The sequence below is a fragment of the Podarcis vaucheri genome (assembly GCF_965113315.1).
Source record: "Podarcis vaucheri genome assembly, chromosome: 13".
NCBI classification, from domain to species: domain Eukaryota; kingdom Metazoa; phylum Chordata; class Lepidosauria; order Squamata; family Lacertidae; genus Podarcis; species Podarcis vaucheri.
Window position 1 is genome coordinate 17843138 of NC_138751.1, and position 26487 is coordinate 17869624.

Sequence of the window (26487 nt, forward strand, 5' to 3'; positions counted from 1 at the left end):
GCCACTTTCAGTTCCTTCCCCACTTCGGGCGGAACGGGAAAGTGCCGTAGCATTTGGCACCCCCTTCTTCGGGTGTCTCGGAGCCTCTCTAGGCTCAGGGCTTTTGTATTTGATTTTTTAACCCTTCGAATATTTCCGCTTCTGTGCTGAAGTTGACTTGGCTAAGGATGGGCGAACCGTGTCCGTTTCGGGTACTCTCAGTTTCTCGCTTTCCGTCCTGAAGTTCAGCTCTCCACATTTCCACATGCAGGTTTGTTTGTTTAAAGTCTTTATGAAAATCCATCAGCATTCTTCGGGTGAAATCTTCCGAATAACGCAAGCATTCCTATGCGCAATTTTGCCTCACCTGCACGTTTTGGTAAAGCAATATTCCCAAATGGAATCGTGGAGTTGGAAGGGACCCCGAGGGTCATCTAGTCCAGCCCCCTGCAATGCAGGGATCTCAGCTAAACATCCATGACAGATGGCCATCCAACCTCTGCTTAAAAACCTCCAAGGAAGGAGAGTCCACCATCTCTCGTGGGAGTCTGTTCCACTGTCAAACAGCTCTTACTGTCAGAAAGCTTTTCTGAATGTTTAGTCCAGGCTTCCTCAACCTTGGCCCTCCAGAAGTTTTTGGCCTACAACTCCCATGATCCCAGTGGTCAGGGATGCTGGGAATTGTAGTCTCAAAAACATCTGGAGGGTCGAGGTTGAGGAAGCCTGGTTTAGTTGGAATCTCCTTTCTTGCAACTGAAAGCCATTGGTCCAGAGGACCAAACAAGCATGCTCCCTCCTCCATGTGACATCCCTTAGGATATCTGAAGATGACTATCATGTATGCTCTCAATCGCCTCTTTTCCAGGCTAAACACACCTAACCCCTTCAAGCGCTCCTCATAAGGCTTAGTTTCCAGACCCTTGACCACCTTGGTTGCCCTCCTCTGCACACGTTCCAGCTTGTCAATATCCTTCTTAAATTGTGGTGCCCAGAATTGGACACAGTATTCCAGATGCAGTCTGACCAAGTCAGAATAGAGTTGTACTACTACTTCGCTTGATCTGGACACCACACTTCTGTATAGTGTATACTCCTGGAATGCATTTTTGTACAGCATGTCATTTTCACAGTTAAATGCATTTTTACTCACAGTTTACCCTAGTTTTTGCATTTCCGTACAGACGCTTGGCTGGATAAATGCACTGCAGAGAAGTCCAAATTTTGAAGAATGGCTGTGTTTTGGTTCATGTATTATTTTTGAAAGTGCAAATTAGCTTGGTTTGTCTTTAAATGTCAACTGAATATCATTTCTCCCTCTTGGGCTTCTTGTCACCCAAACCCATAACAATGTGTACTGGTTGTCCCAAACAACTTTCACATTCCACCAGCCTATTTAAGAAATGATACTTGCCAGTAATGGGGACACACACACACACACACACACACACACACACACACACACACACACACTTCAGTTTTTTCCAGACTCCCAAGTGCCTTGAGGCCAAACTAGACATGAGATTATTATCCACACCTTTAGACTTTGCATGACTAATTTAAAAATAAATATCTGATAAAGGCACGCCTGAGGGAGGATAGAATCCTAGAGAATCGTAGAGTGTGAAGGGACCCTGAGGGTCATCTAGTACAGGAATCGTTTACCCACCATGGGGCTTGGGAGGAAAGAGTTAATTTCAGGTACCGCCTCCCTGTGGGCGGAGCTATTGCAGGAAGAATGCCGGGGAGTTCCATGACGCTGCTGCAGCCATTCCTCTGTAAGTTGGGACCCTCGCGTGGGGGGCTTTCCTGGGTTAAATATACAGTACTGTAGTACATGATGGAAGCCAGAACTCCTGGGTTCACCAGCAGTAAATCGCAGATTAGTTCTTATGACACACTAGACTACTAGTCACAATCAAGCGTAGATCCCACTCCTCCTTCTGTCTTTCGGTGCAAATGCTTATGAATTGAATTAATTGCAATCTGCATTTTGTGCCTGCGAGTGTAGAACCAGAGATCGTCGATTATTCCCGATAAAAGATGGATGCGTGTGATTTTTGTGTCTGCCTTTTTCAAGAGGCTCGTAACCTTAACACGCTTAACCTTCTCCACTGGCCACTTTTCGCTGCGGAATTCTGTGAATGTTTACTCCAGTACCCTGTGCTGAGCAATCTGGAGGAAAATAAAGTGTGAATAGTGGGGAAAGGAAAGCTAAGAACACTCAATAGGAGAAAGTTATAAACCAGCACTCTTTTGATGGCTTTCCCACATTTTGGACACAAGGTGTGTTTGCTCTTGGGAGCCGGTGAACTCTCTGCATTCGTCTCCTTGTTGTGTAAAGCCGCTTCTCCTTTTCCATATTACGGAGGTTCTTGCCCCCATCCATAAGGCTGATCCTTGTGTTTTTATTCTCCTTTGAGTAGCTTCTTGTCTCATTAAATCACAGGTGGGGAACCTTTTCCAGATTGAGGGCCACATTTCCTTGCAGGCAGTCTTCTCAGGACCAGAGACAAAAGTGTGTGGAGCAATGAAAATAAATGGTTCCTTTATACAACAGGCTTAACAACTTGGCACACACTCTCACACCCCTCTCTATCCTGGCCCTGCTCTAGATCCTTAGGGACCAGTTCCCATTTATTTCATGGTTTTCGAGTGGGTTCCAGAATTTACCGTAGCAATTCAGCAATGTTCCAGTAGATTATATTGATGGATTGTGGTGGTTTTTGGATAGGATTCTTATTTACCAGCCTCAAAATGAGCCATTTTCAAAACTGCAATTCCAGTGCTCTGCATTTCCATATCACAACAGTCATTCCTCCCTCCCATTTGTTTCCAAGATTGAACGTCAAGAAGGAACCTCTTCTGTCCCATCCAAGCCATGTCTGTAGGCTCCAGTCTTGTGAGGATGAGTGTCCTCTTCCGGCCACGCCTTCTGATGTTACTGGACCACCCGCATCGCGCTGTCCACGCCTCCTGTGCTGCCTTCGCCGGACACAACAAATGGTCCAAGGTCAAAAACATTAAGGGTCCGAAGGATGAAGCTCGGGCCCGTGTCTTCCAGAAGCTTAGCATGTTGATCCGATTGGCTATAAGAGGTACAGTGGCAGGATTTCTGTTGCTATTCTGTAATGGAAGCGGAGATTCCTAGCACACAGCTAGGCTCCCATGTTTCCACTTGCTGCGTGGCAAGTATGCCACTGGTCTCTGGCAAGCATGGGCGAACTCCAGCTTTGCCCACATACTTGGAGCAGCAAATCTGGTCAGTGGCCATCCCCGCAGTTCCTGTTCCCCAGCTCCCAAGATTTATACAGAATGCACTAGACTACATTCCCCTCCATTATGCTGCGTTTTCTTATTCTTTTTTTGATAATTCTTTTTATTAATTTTCAGTTACAGTCCAATAATAGCCTCATTATAACAATACCAAATTATAATACCATTACTAATACCAATCATTCAAATACCGAATTATATAATTTAAGTGGCCACTAGATTTGATGGTTTGATGATTTTCTTCATTTCTGCATTCCAAAATATTATTTATTTCAATTACATTCCAGTCAAAATAATAATCCCTTATACAACAGCTGCAATATTAATAACTTCTATTCATGTTGGCACATTAAATGATTTATAGAACTAACAGCGAGGCACTCAAACTATATCCTTGTTCTTCCTGTGTGTGGCAATTATTCTGTCCCTGGTGTTTCTTCCTTATGCTGAATTTTCAATTGTAAACACTTTAGGGCAAAGACCCTCTTGCGTTCCCATCATTCTGCGAAGCGAGACAACGCTTTATGATAAACCATTCGTTTAAGGGTAATCTTCTGTCTTCCTGCATTGTCTTTGCCAGAAGGCGGACCCAACCCGGAACTGAACACGAATCTTGCCAATATTATTGAGCAGTGCCGCAGCAAGAGCATGCCCAAGGCCTCCATCGAAGCAGCACTCACCCGCGGGGTACGTTTCTGAGCTGTTTGGAGCCAGGGCGCAGATGCGGATGCTGCCACCTCTTTTGTGTGAGAGGAGAAAGTTGTCTCTCTCTCTCTCTCTCTCTCTGTGTGTGTGTGTGTGTGTCTGGTGGGGTAACAAGGAAATGGTAGTGATTGGAAAGGGGTTGATTGGTCTGTGTCACTCACCGTCCTTTGTGTCCTCAAGCCACCCTTGCCCAAAACTTAAATTGGTAGTGGTAGTAGTAGTGGAAAATCTTTTGATTCTCCACATGGCACTGAACTACAACTCCCATCATCTAGGTGTGGGTGTGTCTGTTCCTCAAGATACAACTTACTGTTCTTTTCAACTTTTCTCTTTTGGTAGGAAAAAATCAGATCGTCCTACCTTCTGTATGGGGTGCGAGGCCCTGGCGGCTGCACCCTACTAATTGAGATGCTGACGGACAATACGAAAAGGTCCTTCAATGAAATCCGGCATCTTCTGAACAAACACGGGTTAGTGTGGGGGTGAAGTGGTCGGCTGGGGCTGGGGACCACATCTGGCTTGCAGTGGTTGAGAGGGTCTTACTGGGTTGGAGGAGAGGGTTCTGGATTATTTGCTTCCCGATGGTCAAAGTGTGGCTTTTCTGGATTCCCTTTGGACTGGAGAAGTTAAAGCATTCCCCATCATACGGCGATGGCGGACAGCAGATGTTGGCTGGTCCTTCTCCTCCGTGTTCCCCACCGTCCCAACCTCTTACTTGTTGGTGCTGAACCTCCAACGGCTCTTTGACTCAGGCAGATTCCCCATGCATTTCAGTGTTGCAGCTACAAACTTTCAACTCCAATGCTTAGAGGGCTGTGGGGCTGGGATATCAGGGGCAGGACAGAGGCGGTGGAGACAACACATCCTTGCTCTCCCCACCTCATCTCTACATGGTGGGGAACATGTGAGGAAGATTCTGTGTCCAGGGCAGCTGTCTACCAGCTCCATCTGGTACGCAGGCTGAGACTCTACCTGCCTGCAGACTGTCTTGCCAAAGTATTGCATGCTCTGGTTATCTCCCGCTTGGACTACTGCAATGCGCTCTATATGGGGCTACCTTTGAAAGTGACCCGGAAACTGCAACTAATTCAGAATGCGGCAGCTAGACTGGTGACTGGGAGTAGCCGTTGAACTACATTGGCTCCCAGTACATTTCCGAGCACAGTTCATAGTGTTGGTGCTCACCTTTAAAGCCCTGAACAGCCTCGACCCAGAATACCTGAAGGAGCATCTCCACCCCCATCGTTCAGCCCGGACACTGAGGTCCAGCTTCGAGGGCCTTTCGGCAGTTCCCTCACTGCAAGATGTGAAGCTGCAGGGAACCAGGCAGAGGCCTTCTTGGTAGTGGCACCCACCCTGTGGAACACCCTCCCACCAGATGTCAAGAAAATAAACAACTACAGAAGACATCTGAAGGCAGCCCTGTTTAGGGAAATTTTTAATGTTTGATGTTTTATTGTGCTTTTAATATTCTGTTGGAAGCCGCCCAGAGTGGCTGGGGAAACCATGGGTCTCCTACTGTTGTTGGACCACAACTCCCATCTGTGACCTTTGGCTCTGCTGGCTGGGGCTTATAGGAGCTGGCATTCAGAGTGTGTCAAAATGCCAGCCTTGCCCAACCTGATGCCCTTGAGACATTTTGAACTCCAGTTACCATCTACTGCCAGCCAGCATGACTGCTGTGGCTGGGGCTTATGGGAGTTGTACTCCAAAGCACTTAGGAAGCCTCTGGGTTGGGGAAGCCTGCAATAAGGGGTGTTTTGGTTGGGGTTTTTTAGTTTCTCTCTGGGAGGAGAGGAATGTACTCTAGTAAGTTGGAGGTGGGACCATAGGAACCTGATTTCTCTGGGAAGAACATGGTTAAATAATGTGTGTATGATACAGGACTGAGGCCTGCACGACAGGCATGAGTTCTATATGCAGCCTCAGAGCAAACCATATTCCTGCACTGCTTCTAGTTTTGAACATCACTATCACTTAATGTCTGTGCTGGGGGGCGGGCGGATTGCTGCTCCCCACTTTGTGTTCCCTGCAGGGGACAACTTGTCGACGGGGCCCAACATAACTTTGAGAAGAAGGGCGTTGTCACGGTGAGCAGCGAGAACCGGTCCGGCAGCGCCGTCACCCTGGACCAGGCCCTGGAGCTGGCTATTGAGGCTGGAGCGGAAGATGTCCAAGAGGAGGAAGATGAGAACGAGAAGATGCTTCTGAAGGTGAGAGGCAGGTTTCTCATGTTGCTGCACTACCGTGTTTGAGTCTGCAAAGCGTTTGCGGCTGAATGCCTTTCTTCTTTTGCCCCCTTCTGCCCAGTTCGTTTGTGCTGTGCCAACATTGCGCCAGGTCCGTGAAAAGCTTGACTCGCTGGGCCTCTGTTCTGTCTCTGCTGGCCTCGAGTTCATCCCGACCATCAGCACCCAGTTATCGGACGAGGAGATGGATCAGGTGTCGCGGCTGCTGGAGGCTCTGCGGGACAACCTGGATGTCGTCCGGGTGTACGACAACATCGCATAGATTGATGAGAGCCTCCCTGGAGAACCTCTCTCGGCATCAGTGGGAGCGGCAGAAGACTGCTATAAGCTGTGGCCTGATGTGACCATGTCAGAAGCCTTGCTGCAAGGTCAAATTTGAGGTGCCTTTTCTCAGCAGTTAAGTTTGGCAGCCAGGAATGAGGGTTACTGTGCTGCTGAGGCTTCCACTTGTCTCCCCTGCTGGACTTTTCTCTCATAGTTAATGGTACCTTTCCTGGAGGCAGGCCCACACTGTGAGCAAAATCTAAGGGGCCCTCGAGCAGCTGTGGATGTCAAGTGAGCACTCTGGCAAGGCTGGATTCTGGCCCTGTTTTGCACACTTCTTCTGCTGGGAAATCCAAGGAGTGTTCACTACAAAGGCCTCCTCCTTGAAGCCGCAACGTTCTCTGGAGTTCCAGTACTGAAGCAAGGTCCATGGACTTTTAGTCTTATTGATGACCCAGGAACAGCCAATGAATTGAGGTTATTCATGAGCCAGCAATGGCATAGTTACTGAATGCCTCACTACCTCACCACCTGACTTGATGCCCAAATGATCCAAATGGGATTTTTATGTTTTCTCTGGCACTGTTTGGAGGTGGGTGTGATTGCTCAATAACCCTGCAAGGGCAAAAACCTTTGATAACATTGCCCACTTTGTAAGAGTGGAAGGCTGCAAAGCAACATGAGGCCGAAAGCATATTTTTAAGTGTGGTGGAAGCAGTCTGAAAGCTCACATGTATTTTGCCTTGGAAGACATTTGTTGTCAAGAGGCAGAAGATGGTGTGTTCAACAAGCCACAATTCATGTCTTTATCCTGAGTGTTGCCTGACGTTTGGAGAGAGCTAATTAAAGTTTTGTGTTTGCTGTAGCCTTCTGGTTCTGTTGCATAGAGCAGAAGTGGGAATAAGGGGTTTTGACTGGAAATGAGTAAGAGGATTGGCCATTACCCCCCTACTGGAGGCTCCCATAAATACTGGGTCATGCTTGTTTTTTTTATTATGCGTCCAGAGGAAGGATCCCCATAAGAGATAAGGAGAACTAGCCAAGGGAAATTTCTGCCTTGTGCCTGAATGCACTCTCTCTACACTTCCTTCAGTGAATGCTAGAGAGCGAGTGTTTGGGAGTATGTTGGCAGCTAGTACACGTCTTCAAAACTATTTGTGTATGTTGCCGACTGTTCCCTTATTAATGTGTGTAAATGTACTCTCTGCACTTGAGGCTGCCGCCCTTTTGGTATTTGTTTGGTGGCTGCGCATACGAATGTGTGATATTAACAGGTGGATACCTGCATGCCTGCATTTTAAGCATCTCCCTGTGCCTGCATTAGGTGCATGTGAGAGTGTGGATTTCACTGGACGTCTACCAGTGCCTCACTATGTGAAAATTAACTCCTTCGTCTCTTTCCAAGTACCTGTCCTTTCAGTCTCTCCGTGTTTATGTACTGTGGCTTTTACACGATAGCTCTATGCTATACACTGTCATTTTGTGAAGAACCTACAGAATTCCCAGTACACCTGCAAAACTACAAAAAAATAACCTACTACAAAGAGTGGGAACATATTTCTGCATCAATGTGCTCTGGTTCAGGATGGCAGTGTGTGTTTTTTGGCAGAAGCTGTGTCAGCCATTTTAGTCTGAAACTGGTTTTTGTTATACATTTTAGTCTGAAACTGGTTTTTGTTATACAGTGGCACCTTGGGTTAAGTACTTAATTCGTTCTGGAGGTCCGTTCTTAACCTGAAACTGTTCTTAACCTGAGGTACCACTTTAGCTAATGGGGCCTCCCGCTGCCACCACGCGATTTCTGTTCTCATCCTGAGGTACTATTTCTGGGTTAGCGGAGTCTGTAACCTGAAGTGTATGTAACCCGAGGTACCACTGTGTATATATATATATATATATGCAGGTTTTGGTGTCTTCGGGTGTCTTCCCGTGTAAGAGTCGGGGTGTCTGTGCGACGTTTCGACGAGGTCTCACTCGTCATCTTCAGGCTGGTGCTTTCGGCTTCTTGTTACTGGAACAGAGAAGCCGAAAGCACCAGCCTGAAGATGACGAGTGAGACCTCGTCGAAACGTCGCACAGACACCCCGACTCTTACACGGGAAGACACCCGAAGACACCAAAACCTGCATTCCTGTACCCGTGAAAATCTACGAAAGCAAATATATATGACGAGTGAGACCTCGTCGAAACGTCGCACAGACACCCCGACTCTTACACGGGAAGACACCCGAAGACACCAAAACCTGCATATATATATATATATATATATATAACCATTAAAACAAAGCCCACTGCTTCCTACCCTGAAAAGAGCCAGCCCGCCCAACTATTACCAAAATCTGACCAAAACTGGGAGATTGTGGAGGCCAAGAAGTCCACAAGAGAGAATCCTTTAACGGAACTGTGTTCTTACATACCTGATCTCAAAGAGTCCTGCAGGCAGGGGCAAAATTTCAAACAGCTTTATTACAAACAGATTTCACTGATGAGTCCTGTACACAAGCCTCTTATCATACAGGCCCAAGAAAGTAGAAGAACCTGTCACAATGCTTTGTTCTGTCGCCATCAGCTCCTCCTCCGATGTCTCTTTGTAGAGAGTTAAGCATGCCCACATGATCCTGCCAATACTGGCCTAATTCTGCTCTGGCTCGACCCAAGGAAACCCTCAACCATTAGTGACAGTGATTTTCATTAAACACCGAAAGAAGAAAATTGACAAGCAATCACTTGAAGTACTTATTTCAATAGTGTGTGTGAATGTAAATACATGGCTACTCCAGGGGAGAAATAGCCAACCAGTGCCCTCCAGGAGCTGTTAAGACTGCAGTTCCCATCATGTCTGATCATTGGCCATACTAGCTCAGACTGATGGGAGCTGTAGTCCAACTGCATCTGCGGGGCACCACATTGGCTACCCCTGTTAGGGTGTCTCCATGCAAACTGATGCCCATGAATAATAAAAGAGACAGCACCAGCTTCAAAGCAGAACTAGCAGTTGATGACATCTGTGCAGTAGCAGCTACTAGAAAACTCAGGTGGAATAATGGACAGCTCCGGCCCAATTCAGTCAGTGTCACTCTCTGGGCTTTGGGGGATGGGGGACCCGCCTGAGGGAGCACAGGGCAGAAAAAGTTCTGCATATCCGTTGCCGCTCGGTGGGGAAGGGGTGGCGGTGGGGAAGTCCAGGCCCACAGGCCCAGCCAGGCCTTGGCTTTGGAAGGCCTCATAGTCAGTCCCAGGGTTTCCTGGGGGCAACCCCTCAGGAGGGGGGCCATCCGCTTGGCGGCACACCTCAAAGCGCAGCCAGCGGTACCCGGTGCACTTGCGAGCTCCTGGGCAGCTCTGGATGAGGTGCTGAATGGCCGGGTGGGAGAGGCCAAAGAACTCGGCCCCTGCTGGCTCCAGCTGCGCTGCTCCCACAGCCTCGAGAAGCTGAGCATGGCAGGCGTCGGGAGTGGAGCCAGCGACCACGCAGCCCGGCTCGTCCTCAGGGGCAATCTCAAAGTGCGGCCCGCCACCGCCGTCCTTGATCTGGCAGGTGTAGAGGCAGCGGTGGACTGGTCTGCGGGTGCTGGCGAAGATCCTGGTGCTGCAGTAACCGACGGGATAGATGGCCGTCTCCGTGTGGAAGCCTGGGCGGTCGGGAACAATTTCCCCCAAGCTGTAGACGGTCAGTGGACCCAACGCAATGGGTAAAACCGGCCGCCCGGAAGGATCCAAGGGAAGCGGCGGAACCAGCCGGCGGACGCTGAGATCGGGGGCCGCCCTGCGCTTGGAGGCCCGGCCGTTCTCTTTGCCTTTGCGTTCTCGGCGGGGCTTGCGGGCAGCCGGCTCATCCGGCGAGGGCTGCGAAGCGGAAGCGACGGCCGGCAGAGGAGGCTCGTCTTCCGCCAGGGCTTGCGCTTGCAACAGGCGAGCGAGCAGGAACCGGCGCTCTTCCCGGACACGCAGGTATTTCGCCTCGAGCCTGGCAATCTCGTCGCACAGAGCTGCGTTCTCGTAAACCAGCACTTTGGCCGCACGGCGCAGGCGCCGGAATTTCAGGCGGTAACGCTCGCCTTGGTTTTTGCGTAGGGTTTTCTTCATGGCAACGGGGGTGGGCAGGATGGAAGGGGGCTCGCTTGAGCAGAGAAAAGCTGGGGAGGAGAAAAGATTCAAGAGGCAATTCGAACATTAACACACACACGCACACAAAAATCATACAAACATTTCCAGCTCAATATTATCCCCAGGATCAGAGTGAATAATCATCTTTCATAATGCTGAAAAGGTTCAGATACACATTCAGATGAACAGTATACACCTTGGGTGTACTGCTATCCCTAAATCCAGGCACTAAAATGTTTTTGTACCTTCAGGGGTGCCTGAAATTATGCTCAAAAGTACATAGGATCTTTTTTTCTCTCTAACTGGATCTTCACTTGCACATGATGCTGAAGGCTCACTGTGGGTTCTTAGCAGCATCTGCTCAAAGAATCTCCTACAAGGAAATTGCATGAGTTTTCCATTCCGACACTTCCATCCCATTTTGCTACCATTTCCCTCCGGTAGCAGTAAAATATTATGGGATTTTAAGAGGCATGACTTCCTGGCCAGTTTCTTATTTTAGATATTAAAAGCATCAAACAAAGGGCAGGCAGTTCTGTAGCAGTGGGGTAACTGGAGTAATAGAAAATATTAAACACAACCTCCATAAAACTAGGAGTACTTAGCAAAGCTCCTCTCCGGAATGGAAATGGAATGAGGAAGCCGTAGCCAAAGAATTTAGAGAGCTTTGATAGCAATTTATAAAATTATGTATAGCAAGGATGGGGAACTTCCAGAGGTTGCTGAACTGTAACCATAATCTCTGGCCATTGATCACATTGGCTGAGGGCTGAAGGGAACTGGAGTGCAATATCCGGAGAGCCACAGGTTTCCCAATCCTGATATATAGTGTGGATATGTGTTTTCCCACATCCCTGTTCCATATTGGACCATACTGCCCTGTGATCCTCCGATGAAGGGTGGTAAAAACAGGAACTCAGGGTGACTCAGTGAAATGTACTGGCAGTAGGATCATGACAGATCAGGCGAATGGCCCATCTAGTCTAGCATCATGGAAGGTATTTGTCCTATACACACACGTCATACATGTAAAGCACATGCAACACACGTTTACAGCTCATGGCTCCCACCCCTAAGAATCCCCGGAGTTAAGGGTGCTGGGAACTGCAGCTTTGCAAGGGTAAAACTAAAACTCCCGGGTTTGTTTTTTTGAGATGCCGCGTGCTTTAAACGTATGGCGTGGCTCTGTCGTCTCAGTTTTACTTAAGGCAGACCCAGTGAAATTCATAGGCATGACGAAGGTAGGGCGCGTTCATTTCAACAGGCCTACTCCTGAGCAAAACTTAGTTGCCTACCATCCCTGCTCTCACAGCGGCCAGCCAGATGCAAGCCTAAAGCACGACCCGAGTTGCAATTTATGCTTGCAACTTATGCTGAATTTGGGGGTCGGTGCGACACATGCAGCGCTTTTGCCAAGGAAGCGGCTTCAAATGATGCAACTGCCTGCAAACAATCGATGCTCAGCCACGGGATCCCCCCCCCATTCCCCTCTTTCATTTGCAGCCCCCCAGCTTCTCACCCAAACGTTTCTGCTGCTGCTGCTGCTGCTCCCTATGCTCTCCCGGAAGCTCTGGCGGGGACCGGAAGCTTCCCTGCGCCGCGCGCCCGCGCCCCGCCTGCGTAACCCTTTCCTCCCTGGACAAAAGGACAGCCTGTTTTCCAATCAGGAAGGGCGGGGGGGTCGAGGAGGGGTCGCCAACCTTTTGCTTCGGGCGGGGCATCAGCGGGGTAACAATGTCAGAATGTGGTCTGAAAAGTCCTGAGCGATGCTGGTCACAGTGCGAAAAGCCCTCCTCGTTGCGCCTGGCGCGCCTCGTGCTCCCTCTGCGGAGTGGGAGCCAGCCCTGCACTGCTGCTGCTTCACCGCTGTCTCTCTAGGCCGGAGAAAAGTCATATCCCTACGGCTGTTGAATAGCACAGGAGCCCCATCAGGAGACAAAATCTGCAACTGGATTCTCGGAAGGGGTTCGAAAGGGAAGCCAGAATTCCGGCTGAGAAGGAAGTGGGGAGTCTTATTTACCAAGGGGGGGTGGTACCAGGTTCAAGTCCTGGCATCTCAGGTACTGGGAGAGGCCCCTGCCTGAAACCCTGGAGAGCTCCCGCAATCCGTGTTGACAGTATTGAGCGAGACGGACCAATGGCCTGATGCACTTTTCCATTTTTTCCCTATGAGGTGTGCAACATGCTAACAAATACTGCCTTGTTTCATGTTAAGTGTCACCAGAGTTAGGGGGAAATGGCCGTACAAATCCACCTCAAAATCCTCTCCTGCAAAATTTCGTGCCAAATATGTTACTATTTTTTCCCCCGACATCCTAACACTGACTTTCTTTCTTTTTTAAAAAATATTTTTATTGCTTTTTCCCCCAAATACAGCTACTAAGTCAGATATATAAAGAGATAACAGAAAAAGAAAAGAAGAAAGAAAAAGAAGATCATCCTTCCATAACATTTTTCCATAACCAACCGGACTTCCCCACGTCTCCCTCACCATGCATTCTTTACAATAAATGTATCAGCAAATTATCACCTTGTTTCGTGCGTTCTCATCCTAACACTGACTTTCAGCGACATCTGATGGTATCTGATATTTGACATCCAATATTAGATAGGTAAAGTGGACCGTGAGACTTCTGAGTGCGTGTAAACCACCTAAGCTAATGCCCTCCAGATAACAAACTAAATATCGATGTATGTAATTTTTATTTATTAATTATATTTAGTGGTAGTATGGCTGTATTGCTTTTTGTAACATAAAACCATTCAATAAAAATTATTTTTTTTAAAAAAAAAAAAAGCTAATGCCCTCCGGAACATGGTGTGGCTGTAAATTCCGGAATAATTTTTTTAAAAGATTGTTTAGGGTCTCTGCACGTGTTCAAAGACAATTTCGCCTTGACTTGACATGCTCTGGGGGCACTATGTCCTTCCTGTCACTGAAAGCATATTTGGGGTGGCGCCCATTAAGCAATTGACACTCCTTTCCTAATACACAATGTCTTTGGGGTAATTTATTTTCTAACCCTTTCCCCACTGGGGAATGCCAAGTAGGTCTTCCCCCGTTGTCCTCTATTCTCGTGGGACACATGAAACAATATTTCTGCCCTACAGACATAATCTGATCCAGCCAAGCTGGCTGGCTGACAACGCGTGGGTGAAGAAATGAATTACCCAAGGTCATTTTACTACAACGCGCGCCACGACTCATCCACGGAGCCCTTCGGCTTCTGCCATGGGGTTTGGGGCGGGGAGTGTGATTCCACCCCTGACAACCGCGCCCCCCCAATCAGCTCTCGTCCCTGCCTGGGGGGAGATGTGGGGGGAGGTCAGAAGGCGGCACGCGCACGAGATCTGCGGTCTCTACTGGCTGCTAGTGATCCTGGTGCGCCGGAGAAGGGAAGGGGGGAGCGGAGCCAAGCGGGAGGGCCAGGCGGGCTGGAGGAGGCGGAGCTGGGCCTGGCGGTGGTGCATTGTCTGCCGGGCTTAACCCCTCGCGCGCTGCGAGCCGTGCAGGGGGGCTACGGAGACGGTAAGGGGTGGCAGCGCAGCGCGGGTGAGGGGCTGGGGAGGAAAGGGGGAGCCTTCGCCGGAAGGCACCCGGCTGCGCACAATACCAAGGGACCTTGGAGAAGGCCAGGCCGTACGCTGCCCCGGGGGCGGGAGAAAGGACAAAGATCCTGGCAAAGGAGGGGGGCTGGCAACGAGGCTCCGGTCTCCAGGCCCGGGGATCGGGAAAGGGGGCCCTCGCGGAAGGCGCGCCCCGAAGCTGCTGCGCTTGTGCGCTCTGGCCGGGGCTGCGGGATGTTGGGTTTATGGAGAGCGCGCTCCCTCTGCCCTGGCATGCGGAGATGAGGGAGCCCAGCTAAAAGCAAGAATTTGGGAGGTACAAGGAGGCTACGGAGACCTCGAGATTCCTGTAGGGAAGGACCTGCGGTTCCGAGATGCGAAGAGGAAGGTGTAAGGATATGGCCCCGATCCTTCCCAAGCGCGATCCTTTGCAGAGAGGGGGCCGCTCCCTTTAGGCCCCGAGCGGGCCTGCGGGATGTGCGTGTCCCTGGGGCATGCGCGTGGCCCCGTAAACCTAACCGAGCTCAGTTTTCCTTCCCAGCTTCGGTTCCGCCACAAGATTCCCCCCGGGGTCACGCCATACATTCAGAACACGCCAATGCCACCTTAACAGTCCTGGAGAATCCTGGGAACTGTAGTCTGTCCAGGGTGCTGGGACATGTAGTTCAGCAGCCTTGACAAACTACAGTTCCCATGATTCTTTTTTTGGGGGTTTGGGAGCCCATAAAAGAGTGATGCAAGAGTCGTTTAAAGGTATGGTGCAGGACTCTAGGTATGCCAAAGAGTCTGACTTGGAGACTTGTTTTTTGTAGGTGTGATTTACATTGTTTTATCTTACCCTCTGCATACATGCGTCATTCTGAAGGGCGAGCTCTGATTCGCCTTTATGCCAAGCTACAATTCCCAGGATTTTTTGTGGGAGAAGCGGAGACTCTTAACAGTTATGGTGTGGGTGTGAAATGCCTGCCTGCTGGCTTGCCCTTCCCTCTCTCATCCCTGTGTCTGTAGGTGTCAGAGAGGGATGCTGCTTGTACAGCCTCAGACCTCTACAGGAGGACCCTTTTACTACCTTATCTGGCAAAATCTTTATCCAGACCAGAGCTAGCAGTGTGGGAGCCTCACCCCGCTTTGTCCCCATCTACTGACACTCTCTTCTCTCCCATGCAGATGGAATCGGTACCCTACCCAGGCTTCCCAGGGGATGCTGAAAACAATGGACCCTTTCCTCTGGAGGAGGACGATCCCAGCGTCCCAAAGTACCATCCGCTTTCTTTCTCCTTTTCCTTTCCTTACCTTTATAAACCCAATGAGGGCTGCTCAATTCTTTGCCCATTTACCTGGGAGTGAGTGAACTCAGCTGGGTCTTTCTTCTGGGGAAACATGTACAAGATCAGGCTGTGTGACACTTAACAGTCCTGGGGTTGCGTATGCTCTGATGTCCATGTGGTGCTTGAGACTTCGATGTGGCCCTTTTGCAATAACTCTGGTCTTGGCAGGTGGTGGTGGTTGTAGAACTGCGTTCCCAAGGAAGAGTGGCCTCTCCCAATTCCCTGGGCACCTCCCCTCATTCCACAAACGTGGGGCCACCACCGAAAAGGCTCCGTCATGGGCCACCATCAACCAGGCAGGGCCCTGTGAAGACCCCACCACTAAGGCTTCGCCTGCCCATTGCAGTGTTTGGGGTGGTTGATCTAGGCATCATTTGTGCAATACAGAAAGGAGAGTCACTTAGGAGAAAATGACCAGTGTTCTTCTGGTCAATGTAGGTATTTGATTCACAGGCTCAGGGAACCCATATTTCAGTGTGAACATCCAGTTTGTGAAAAAACCTAAAGGACTTTTGGGCCACCCCAACCCTTGGATTTTTATTTATTTTTAATGGGCATGTGAGGTTTGTGTGAGGAAGGTTCTGTAAGGTTGCCCCATCTAAATGGCTTGTCCTTTAGGTTCGCAGTCGTCAAACCACATTTCCCCTGGATGGAGCATGGGGAGGAGATGCAGCTGCCGGAGCCGGGAGAGAGGCAGGAGCTGACAGTGGTCAACGCAGGTAAGCGGCAATGGCTTGCTTGCACAGAGGGGACAATGTGGTCTAGCGGTTAGAACTTTGGACTTTGGGGAAACCAAGCTCTACATCCCCACATGGCCAGGACGCTCACAGGGGTGACTTTGGGCTGGTTGGTCTTAGGCCTGCGATGATTTTGTTATATGCTTGATTTTCATAGCATCATAAAGCTGTAGAGTTGGAAGGAACCCTGAGGATTGCCTAGTTCAAAACCCTCTGCAGTGCAGGAATATGCAGCTGTCCACTGGTCTCCCAGAACCAGAGGAGGCATGAAAAGGGCGGAGGAGAGGTTGGCTGCATGCAGGCACAGATTCTGATTGCTAGAGAAAAGACCTGGTGAGGAGGAGGGGACCTAGGAAGCTACGGGGAGGCAGGGATCTTCAGTCTCAGCAACTGCTCCATGGAGACAAAACCCCTCCCATAGGGTGGGAGATGAGTTGCTGTCCCCGGTGGCAGAGATTCATACTCCAGCACGGGGGGGGGGGGCAGAGAGCAGGCGGGTGCAGGGCTGGCACACGTTCTGGGGGCGTGGCATGCTGCCTGCGGGGGCGTGGCACCCAGCGTGGGCAGGGGGGCAGCTGCGATGGCACCCCACCGGGATTGCACTGCTGGGGGCGGTGCGCTCCCCCCCCCTCCGCACACCTCTTCCTCCGCCACTGGCTGTCCCCATTAGACCTGACACTCAGCCAAATCTGTGAGGGTCGTGTTTTTGCTAATAAAGAATTAACTCCAACTTTGAACTGTGTAACAACAACAACAATTTGTTTATACCCCGCCCAACAACAACAATTTATTTATACCCCGTCCATCTGACTGGGTTTCCCCAGCCACTCTGGGTGGCTCCCAACAGAGTATTAAAAACACAATAAAACAGCATACATTAAAAACTTCCCTAAAGAGGGCTGCCTTCAGGTGCCTTCTAAAAATCAGATTTAGTTCCTTGACACGTGAAGGGAGGGCGTTCCACAGGGAGGGCGCCACTACTGAGAAGCCCCCTTTGCCTGGTTCCCTGTAGCCTCCCTTGCCTACACACTCCTGTGACAGTAGGCCTGATCCAGCACAGCACTTCTTCACGATCTTCCTTTCTCCCACCAGGCTCTGACACACCAAGTGAGGAAGAGGAGGAAATGGTGGAGGGTGCTGAGGGGCAAGGGGCCTCGACTTGCCTGGAGAGCTGGGACTGGGGCCAAGCAGCGTCAGGAGAGAAGGACGCGGAGGCCTCCATCTCCACAGACCCTCGGCCGTTCCGCTGCTCAGAGTGTGGCAAGGGCTTTGCCCAGAGCTCAAACCTGGTGAAGCACCAGAGGATCCACACTGGGGAGCGCCCGTTCCGGTGCCCCGAATGCGGCCGCGGCTTCAGCTGGAGCTCCTCGCTGGCCGAGCACCTCAAGGCGCACGGCGGGCGCCGTCCCCACGCCTGCGGCGAGTGCGGGAAGTGCTTTGCCCGGGGATCTACGCTCGCGGAGCACCAGCGGGTGCACACGGGAGAGAAGCCTTTCCGGTGCCACCAGTGCGGGGCCCGTTTCTCGCAGAGCTCCACCTTGGCGCACCACTTGCGCACGCACTCGGGCGAGCGCCCCCACGCCTGCCCCGACTGCGGGAAGCGGTTTGGGCGCAAGTCCACCCTCGTCACGCACCGGCGGACCCACACCGGCGAAAAGCCCTACCTGTGCAGGGAGTGCGGCCGCTGCTTCGGCGTCAGCTCAGACCTGGCCAAGCACGTGCGCAACCATCGCGCCAACGGCAGTGGCTGGGGGAATGCCGCTGCGGAAGTGCCCTGCCCTACTCCGCTGCCAGCCGCAGATCGGGGCAGGCAGCAAAATGAATATGCTTCGCTTGAGGGCTCAGAAGGAGGTGGGCAGCAAAATGACCGTGCAGAGGAGGAGGAGGAGGAAGAGAAAACCTTTATGTGCTCTGAGTGTGGGGAAGGCTTCGGGCAGAGTTCTGAGCTGACTCAGCATCAAAAGATCCATCTGAGTGAAGTTGCGCACTGCTGCCATCAGTGTGGGGAAACCTTCCCTGACCAGTCAGAATTAGACGCCCACGAGGCAAGTCACATTGTGGAAGAGAAGCCACACAAATGCTCTGACTGTTACTCTTGCTTCTCTGAAAACTCTGCCCTCCAGATACATCGGAGACTACACCTTGGAGAGTTATCCCACTTCTGCCACCAAGGAGGAGAGAACTTCCCCGATAGCTCTGACTTGGAGGAGCCCCACAGCACCCGCAATGGGAAGCAGAATCCCTTTGAGTGTCCAGAGTGTGGGGCCCACTTTGCCGAGAGCACTGCTTTGGCTGCGCACCAGACAACCCACCTGGATGTGGAATCGCTTCCCTGCCCCCAGTGTGGGAAAACCTTCCTTGATCGTGATGAGTTGGCCCTTCACCAAGTAAGTCATGCTGGCAAAGGAGATGAGGAGGCAGAAGAGAAGCCTTATAAATGTACCACCACTTGCTTCCCGGACAGCAGTGATCTCCTGGTGCATAAAGTGAGCCATGGGGCGGATGGAAGATCCCACTCCTGCCACCAGTGTGGCGAAACGTTTCCTAGTGACTCGGAGCTTGCGATTCACCAGCTGAGCCACATGACAGAGGCCGCCTTAGACAAGCTGTACTCCTGCGCCGTGTGCGGCAAGTCCTTTGCGCTATTTGCCACGCTGGCAGCGCACGAGCGCACCCACATGTCAGACGACGATGCCTACCGCTGCCCGACGTGCGGTGAACGTTTTCCAGACAGCGGCAAGCTGGGGAGGCACCAGCGGCGCCACTTGGGCGAGGAGAGGCCATTCCGGTGCCCGGCGTGCGGCAAGGGCTTTGTGTTGCTTTCGGGGCTACGGCAGCACCAACGCGACCCTCCGGCCAGGTGTCCTCAGTGCGGCGAGACCTTCGTGTGGCGCTGCCGACTCACTGAGCACTGCCGCAGCTGCCACCCGGCGGAGCGTCCCTACAAATGCCCCGATTGTGGCAAGGGCTTTGCCCAGAGTTCAAAGCTCCTGCGCCACCAGGTGACACACACCGGTGAGAAGCCGTTCAAGTGCCCCGACTGCGGCAAAATCTTTAGCCAAAGCTCCAACTTGGCGGAGCACCGTCGCACGCACGCCCCAGGCAAGGCGCACTGCTGCGCGATCTGCGGCAAGGCTTTCGCCCTGGGCTCCTACCTAGCCAAGCACCAGGCCACGCACACGGGCGCCCGCCCTTTCCGGTGCACCGAGTGCGGCAAAGGCTTCCGGCAGAGCTCCAACCTCATCCAGCACCAGCGGACGCACACCGGCGAGAGGCCCTACGCCTGCGCCTCCTGCGGCAAATCCTTCACCCAAAACTCGCACCTGGTCAAGCACCGGCGAGTTCATACAGCCGAGAGGCCGTACCGCTGCCCCGTCTGCGGCAAGAGCTTCCGGCAGCGCGGCAACCTGGCTGAGCACCAACACCAGCATGCCGGCACCCGCCCGTATGTCTGCGGCGCCTGTGGGAAGTCGTTCCGGTGGAGTTCCGCTTTCTCCAAACACCAGCGTACTCACCTTGCTCCCTGACCCTGTGAGGAAGGGGAGAGGGGGGAAAGCAGGAAGTCCTTCCCCCATATCTGGCCTTCTCCGAGCACCAACAGACCTTCCTTCCTTGGTCTCTGTTTCCTATATCTAAACAGGAGATCCCTTTCTAAGAATACAGACCAGTGGACTTGGGCTGACCTGATCCTGACCTTTCGTCTTAAACTTTGCCCCTTCAATCTGACCCTGAGTATAGCCTTCTGCATCCTGACTCTGAGGCCTTGCCTTCATGCAAACAGGAAGCGGATTTTGAACCTCTAATGGTGCTGACAGAATCACCCTTTGCAAACTGATGGCCCCGCAGCTTCAATTTCCGTCCCCTTCTCTAAAATCTAAAATGGTCTTCATGCTGTTTCTGGGATTTTTCCCAAGGGAGCAAACCTCGTAGATTCTTGTCTCCTTCTCTGAGCATCACTAATCTTTGTCGTCATGCCCTGGTTAATTTTATAATTTCTAATTTCAGACTTCTGATTCTTATCTTTAAATTTCAGCAATCTGAATTCAGTCCCTGACTGAATTATGTAACACCTGAAACTTTATATTTAGCCTGTGTGAGACTCCCATTTCAAAGCCTGAAATTCTAACCAGCAAGTCTTCAACTTCATCCTTGAGCCAGTTTTGTTTCCCGGATGTTAAGGAGAACCCAACAGAGAAGTGACAGACATTGAAGCTGGCCGTTGTCCTCTGAACTTGAACTCAGGGCTTCAGGCCTTACTTTGTTCCCAGTAGGAGCCTGTCAAATGTACCATGGTCTTCTGTTCTTGGGCAACATGAGCTTGTTGAGGGGGGCGGGGTCAGTGATAGTCAAAACTATCTTTTGTAAAATTGGGAAAACGTTTGAGAAAGTTTGTTTATTTTTCTGTTACATTTATTCTGCTGTCCCTCCAAGAAACTCAGGGCAGGTCTTTTGGGCGTTAGTTACTGCCCTTTTATCTTCCCTATTGTCCTATGAGATGGTTTGGGCTGTTTCCCCCCTCAGAGTTACTAAAAACAGCTTTGTGGCCCAGGACTCTGGGCGAATGGGAGCATTTCTGCCCTCATCAAAGCTTTTTTGGAAGAGGACCGCCTGGCATTTCTGTCCTCGCATCATTGTCCTCTCTATTCTGAGGTCACATTCACACCATACATTTAAAATACTCTGATACCACTTTAAACAGTCATGGCTCCCCCCAAAGGATTCTGGGAGCTGCAGTTTGTGAAGGGTGCCGAGGGCTGATTGGAAACCCCTGTACCCTTCAAAGAGCTACAGAATTCCCTGTGAAGAGGGATCAGTCGTTAAATGACATCTGGCGGCCATTTTGTGTGAGCGGCCGGTCCAACTGAGGAAGCAAGATTCATGCCAGCAATGGGGAACCTGTGGCCTTCCAGATGTTGCTGGAGTCCAGCTCCCCACAGCCCCAGGGGAACATAGCTGTCAGGGGTGATGGCAGTTGTAGTCCAGCAACATACTGAGGGCCACAAGTTCCCCATTCCCGGTCTAAACCATTAAGGGCAACGAGTGAAAGGAAGGAAGGAAAGTGTAAATATAGCTAGTTTGCATGGTGTTTAAACAAACAGGAAAAGCAAATCTCTTCCCACAAAGGGGCAAAACGTCACCTCCTCTTAGTTTCTTTACTTTCTGTTCCTCTCAGGCTGAATGGAACTATTGCATTCGGCTCACATGACGAAAATTCTGCAACGGCAAAAAGGTGGATTCTGCAACCTGAATAAAATTATGCAAATGTGCATGGTTTATCTTGGTTTTGCTTCATTTGTTTTGCTGGTGGTGCTTGGAACGGGGCAGGGCAAGGAGGAGCCCTGAACTCCCCACCGTCCCTGGCTGCTATAAATCTTATGCAGCAACTGTTTGCGCTGCTGAGATTCACCACCCACAGGATTAAATGTATCTTTAAAAACACAAGAAACTTGGTTGTTGGGTGGGTGGGTAGAATGAAAAGGAAGGGAGCTGAATGCCATGGCCAATCTCATTCTGCACCTTTTTTCTGCTGTTGTGTAATTGCAACATATACACCGCCTGATTATAAGGGTATGGTTTTTTTAAGTGAAAACAGATTGGGTTGTAAGCAGGTTTGAACCACAGACCTAACAACAGCTTGCCAGGGATGTAACAGTTAAGATTCTGCTCTACACTGTCAGACATCATCGGATTTCAGCTGGTGGGCCAGGAGGAAGAAGAGGCTATTTCCCCCTTTAGCTCCTCCCAAACTGGAGAAATGCAGTCCAGTCACAGGAGAGGTGGGCATCATTCAAATATGGAGTACTGCAGCAGAGCCAGCAGTAGTCATGTCTGGGATTGTTACGTCTTCAACAGGTACATGAATGCATATTCAGTAAAGTGAGCAAGCACTTGACTCAAAATTTGTTTGGTTTGGTTTTTTTTAAAAAAACACACGGTTAAAATGCAACCAATAGCGTGGATATGGCGCTGTCCAATAATTAATGCAGCAGCTGTTCTGGGGGACGAAAGCAGTAAAGGAAGGCCCCCTCTGTTGCTGCTATAACTCACCTTGCCCACCAGAGGGCAACTGTTCTCAATGTCAGAACTGATTCTCCATCTAATCACTATTTCTCCAGCAGGGCATCTGCACCTGTTGGATTTATGGCTGCTATAAAGGTGTTTAAGGCAGAGTACCTCTGTCTATGGGGAAATGATGCACAAGGATAGTGTTTTTTGGGGGGAGCACTGCAGACTGCAGGGGACGCGGGTGGTGCTGTGGGTTAAACCAAAGAGCCTAGGACTTGCCGATCAGAAGGTCGGCGGTTCGAATCCCCACGACGGGGTGAGCTCCTGCTGCTCCTGCCAACCTAGCAGTTTGAAAGCATGTCAAAGTGCAAGTAGATAAATAGGTACTGCTCCGGCGGGAAGGAAAACTGTGTTTCCGTGCGCTGCTCTGGTTCACCAGAAGTGGCTTAGTCATGCTGGCCACATGACCCGGAAGCTGTACGCCGGCTCCCTTGGCCAATAAAGCAAGATGAGCACTGCAACCCCAGAGTCGGCCACAACTGGACCTAATGGTCAGGGGTCCCTTTACCTTTACTTCAGACTGGGGTATGTGGAAAGTGTGCTCTGAAGGTGGGCCCATGGATCCAGTCTTGTGTGACAGGCAGATGTTAGCGTGTGTGGGCCTGTTTAGTTGTCATGTGAAACTTTCTTGTATGTACATATCATGATGATAAGCAGTTCAGGTGATTGGGTTACTACAATGCACTCTGTGTGGGGCTTCCCTTGCACTCGATCCTGTTTTTAAGCAGAGTTTGGATGGCCATCTGTCACGGACCCTTTAGTCAAGATTCCAGCATTTCAGGGGGTTGGACTAGATGACCCTCGGAGGTCCCTTCCAATTCTATGATTCTAAGCTCCACTTAGTGGAGAATGCTGTAGCACCATCGCCGGCAGGTAGTGAGATTGCACATGCCAGCATAGAACGCCTCTGCTCAGAGATCTGCACTGGTTGTATATACCGTATTTTTCGCTCTATAACACGCAGATTTTTTCTCCTAAAAAGGAAGGGGAAATGTCTGTGCGTGTTATGGAGCGAATGTGTGGTCCCTGGAGCCGAAAAATGAGGCAAAAATCAAACCGCGCTTCAGGGAGAAGGGAAGCCTGAAGAGAGGAAGTGGCAGCTTTCCTGCATTCTGCCTCAGGGTCTTACTGCCCGCCCTCTCTGTTTCGTTGCTGTGTTTGCTCAAACGGAACAAAGAGCAGGGGAAGCCCCTCCCCTCCAGGCAAGTAGAGGGGGAAGCAGAGCATCCGTCCTTCTATCCTCTCCCTGCTCCGGAGGAACAATGTTTGTGAAGGGAAGAGAGATTACAGGTTCGGCTTAAAATTCTGATTTGACTTCCTGCTTTTTGTTTTTGGAGACACACAGCATTCAAATATGCTTTCTTCCATTTAAAGAGGGAGAGAGAGAGAGAGAGAGCACACGCTGGCTGGCTTGTGTGGGTGGGTGGGGGGGAACTTTTGCCTTCCTTTCCTCACGTTATAGCCCTCTCCTGCATTCTTAGCCTTCTGTGTTTTTCCTTCCCTCCCCACTTAAAATGTGGTTACAAAGCATGGATCCACATGGATCCTCAGGATCTTTGCATTGGGTCACCCCAAATTCACCATCAGAGCACACAGCATGTCCATGGCTACAGCCTGCCCCCCAAAAAAAAATCACGCACCCACTGTTGCCTGGGGCTGCAATGGTGCAAAAACGTGGTTACAAAGCATGGATCCACATGGATCCTCAGGATCTTTGCATTGGGTCAGCCAAAATTCCCCATCAGAGCACATAGCATGTCCATGACTACAGCCTGTCCCCCCCAAAAAAAATCACGCACCCACTGTTGCCTGGGGCTGCAATGGTGCAAAAACGTGGTTAAAAAGTATGGGTCCACATGGATCCTCAGGATCTTTGCATTGGGTCAGCCAAAATTCACCATCAGAGCACATAGCATGTCCATGGCTACAGCCTGCCCCCCCCAAAAAAATCACGCACCCACTGTTGCCTGGGGCTGCAATGGTGCAAAAACGTGGTTACAAAGCATGGATCCACAGGGATTCTCAGGATTTTTGCATTGGGTCACCCCAAATTCACCATCAGATCACATGTTTGTGGCCACAGCATGAAGCACAAAAATGATACGTCCACTGTTTCATTCAGAATATTTTTTCCCTTGTTTTCCTCCTCTAAAAACGATGTGCGTGTTATGGTCAGGTGCGTGTTATAGAGCGAAAAATACGGTAAAGCCCTTAACAGCTTGGGACCACTTTACTAGCAGGATCACCTAACCCCATATATGCCCACTCAATTGCTTCAACCTGCACAACTGGCATGCAGGCACAACTGGCACACATGCTGCATAATGCTCGTTCCACTCTTTCCAGTGCCTGCTTAAATATTTCAAAAACCAGGACACCCCAAAAGTTGTTTACAAAAAATGTGACTTGCCTAAGATTCTGCCTTTCAGAATTTCCCCCCAGACATCCAATTCCTTCTTTGAAATCCTGTTAATGTCTGGGGAAATCCGGACGTATGGCGGCCCTAGCCTTAAAACATTTTGGTTTAGGCAAGCCTATTCAGACATGTAGAAGTTCCATGTTGCTTTTGATCAATACGTGTTTTAAACTTCTTTTATCAATACTTTTTATGTTTTATTATATGTTTTTGGTAAACCACAGTTATGATGAATACAAAGAAAGGAAGGTCATTTGACCTCCACCCCCCACAATCTATCTAAAATGAAATTGACTTTTAAATAGGGTTTGGGGAACGGGAAAATGGCCTGCAGTTTTAGGGCTCCACATTTCATTGACCCTTTAAAATTCAAACCCAAAAACCTGACTCTGAGTCATAATTCTCCTACTTGCTGTAACGTACATCTCTTTCCTGCAGCTGTTATAGATGGGTGGGTGGAAATTCCACAGCTTCAAAGGTTTGGGGGGGGAAACAACTTTGACTTGGAAATCATCCCATGGCAGGGAAATGTTGTGGTTTCTGCTAGGTAAAAGCAAACGAAGTCTCCAAGTATTTTATTTTATGCTGACGGGAAATGAAAGTCAAAACACCCATCTGTACTATGGAAAATGCCAAGATGTTGATGAAGATTATTTTAATGGGAGCTTGTTCCAAAAGGATTCCCAACCAACCCCAGGAGCAAAGAAGATGAAAGAGTCTGGTGGAACCTTATAGACTGACAGCTTTGTTGCAACCCAGAAATTGTGTCCGCAGAAGATGAACGCCAGTCTGCAAAGTGGGGGGGGGGAGTTCAAAACCAGGAAGCTGCAACATGAAATCATAGGAAGCGATCTGGCCGGCCATCTACAGACTGTCCAATTCTTCTCCAGCCCTGTTTTCTCTCCCTCCCCCCCCCCCGCCACTTTTAGTATAGCATCAGTCTCAGCACCATTTTCTGTTTCACCTCCTTTTCCTTGTGGGAAAATGGCACCAAAACATTAACATCTGGCGTGGCGGAATGTGGATCTGTTGTGCAGGCAGGGAAAAGCAAAACAGTCACATAAGAGCAGCTTGTGAGCAAGACCTTAGGGATGCAGCAACATCCAGTGTGTGGTGTGTGTGTGTGTGTGAGTGAGTGAGAGAGAAGTGTGTATGTGGTGTTTTTTTATTTAAATGGACTGAAAATGTGACTGTTTCGGATGCTTTGTTAGTGATGAAGCAGAACGCAAGCCTTTCCCTGAATAACAGGTGGAATGAAGGGAGCTTAAATATGCCATGCCTTCTAGCAGTAAAATGAAGTGGCGCAGCAAATTTGTTGGAGGTCCACAAACGGAAACCAGAGATCCTGGGCCCTTGCCCATAACCCAGCAGGCCCTGCTGGTCCCCAAAATTATAGGGCAGCTTTCCCCCTCTTCTGCCCTCCTCCTTGCTGTATCCTGACTCCATAAAGCATGCCTAAAGATGTTAATGTACTGTGAACTTGCCATCTCCTCCATCTTACCACGGAACAACCCACAGGGACAGATTCCATCTCTTCTGCCCTCCTTCCTTCACTTCCTCTAGTTCACAGATGCTGTTTTCAAACATTTGTTCTTAGGGTCTTTTTTGTGGACTGCACTGTCAGCACAATTTATTTATTTTTATGAAGTTGCATGATTGTATGTTTAAATGTAAAAGCATCACAGCCTAGGATAGTTCAATCAGTAAAGCACGAGACTGAATCTCAAGGTCATGGGTTCGAGCCCCATGTTGGGTAAAAGATCCCTGCATTGCAGGGGGTTGGACTAGATGACCCT

General features: G+C 50.1%; 3 protein-coding genes and 1 long non-coding RNA gene across 8 annotated transcripts in view; 2 read left to right on the forward strand and 2 right to left on the reverse strand.

The window, feature by feature from the left end:
- The first annotated feature begins 137 nt into the window (after positions 1–137).
- On the forward strand, positions 138–7335 carry TACO1 (translational activator of cytochrome c oxidase I). 3 transcript variants are annotated; one of them, XM_082195972.1, is made up of 6 exons: positions 138–250; positions 2817–3074; positions 3833–3939; positions 4297–4427; positions 5993–6170; positions 6268–7335. In XM_082195972.1, the coding sequence occupies exons 2-6, from the start codon at positions 2858–2860 to the stop codon at positions 6466–6468; spliced, it is 834 nt and encodes a 277-aa protein (XP_082052098.1). In that variant the 5' UTR covers positions 138–250; positions 2817–2857; the 3' UTR covers positions 6469–7335. The 3 variants fall into 3 exon arrangements, with proteins under 3 accessions (XP_082052098.1, XP_082052097.1, XP_082052099.1); XM_082195971.1 differs by lacking the exon at positions 138–250 and adding an exon at positions 1648–1754; XM_082195973.1 differs by lacking the exon at positions 138–250 and adding an exon at positions 1802–2262.
- LOC309517006 lies at positions 7087–8284 on the reverse strand. The gene is made up of 2 exons (XR_014213115.1): positions 8162–8284; positions 7087–8131 (listed from the first exon to the last, which is right to left on the reverse strand). It is a non-coding gene; the product is annotated as an uncharacterized lncRNA (long non-coding RNA).
- A 633-nt stretch (positions 8285–8917) lies between these two features.
- The window catches only part of TBRG1 (transforming growth factor beta regulator 1), a 202480-nt gene continuing 184910 nt past the window's right edge, over positions 8918–26487 (reverse strand). Inside the window, exons 2-3 of one of the 3 annotated variants that reach the window (XM_082195965.1) lie at positions 12097–12123; positions 8918–10606 (exon numbers count right to left, since the gene is read on the reverse strand). In XM_082195965.1, the coding sequence (XP_082052091.1) occupies positions 9534–10606; positions 12097–12123 (1100 nt within the window). In that variant the 3' untranslated portion in view covers positions 8918–9533. Of the gene's footprint in view, positions 10607–12096; positions 12124–12277; positions 12902–14481; positions 14759–26487 lie in introns of those variants that run through there. The other 2 variants (XM_082195967.1, XM_082195966.1) reach the window with 2 other exon arrangements.
- Positions 14297–21413, forward strand: LOC309516976 (uncharacterized protein). The gene is made up of 4 exons (XM_082195938.1): positions 14297–14460; positions 15312–15400; positions 16091–16191; positions 17302–21413. The coding sequence occupies exons 2-4, from the start codon at positions 15312–15314 to the stop codon at positions 19734–19736; spliced, it is 2625 nt and encodes an 874-aa protein (XP_082052064.1). The 5' UTR covers positions 14297–14460; the 3' UTR covers positions 19737–21413.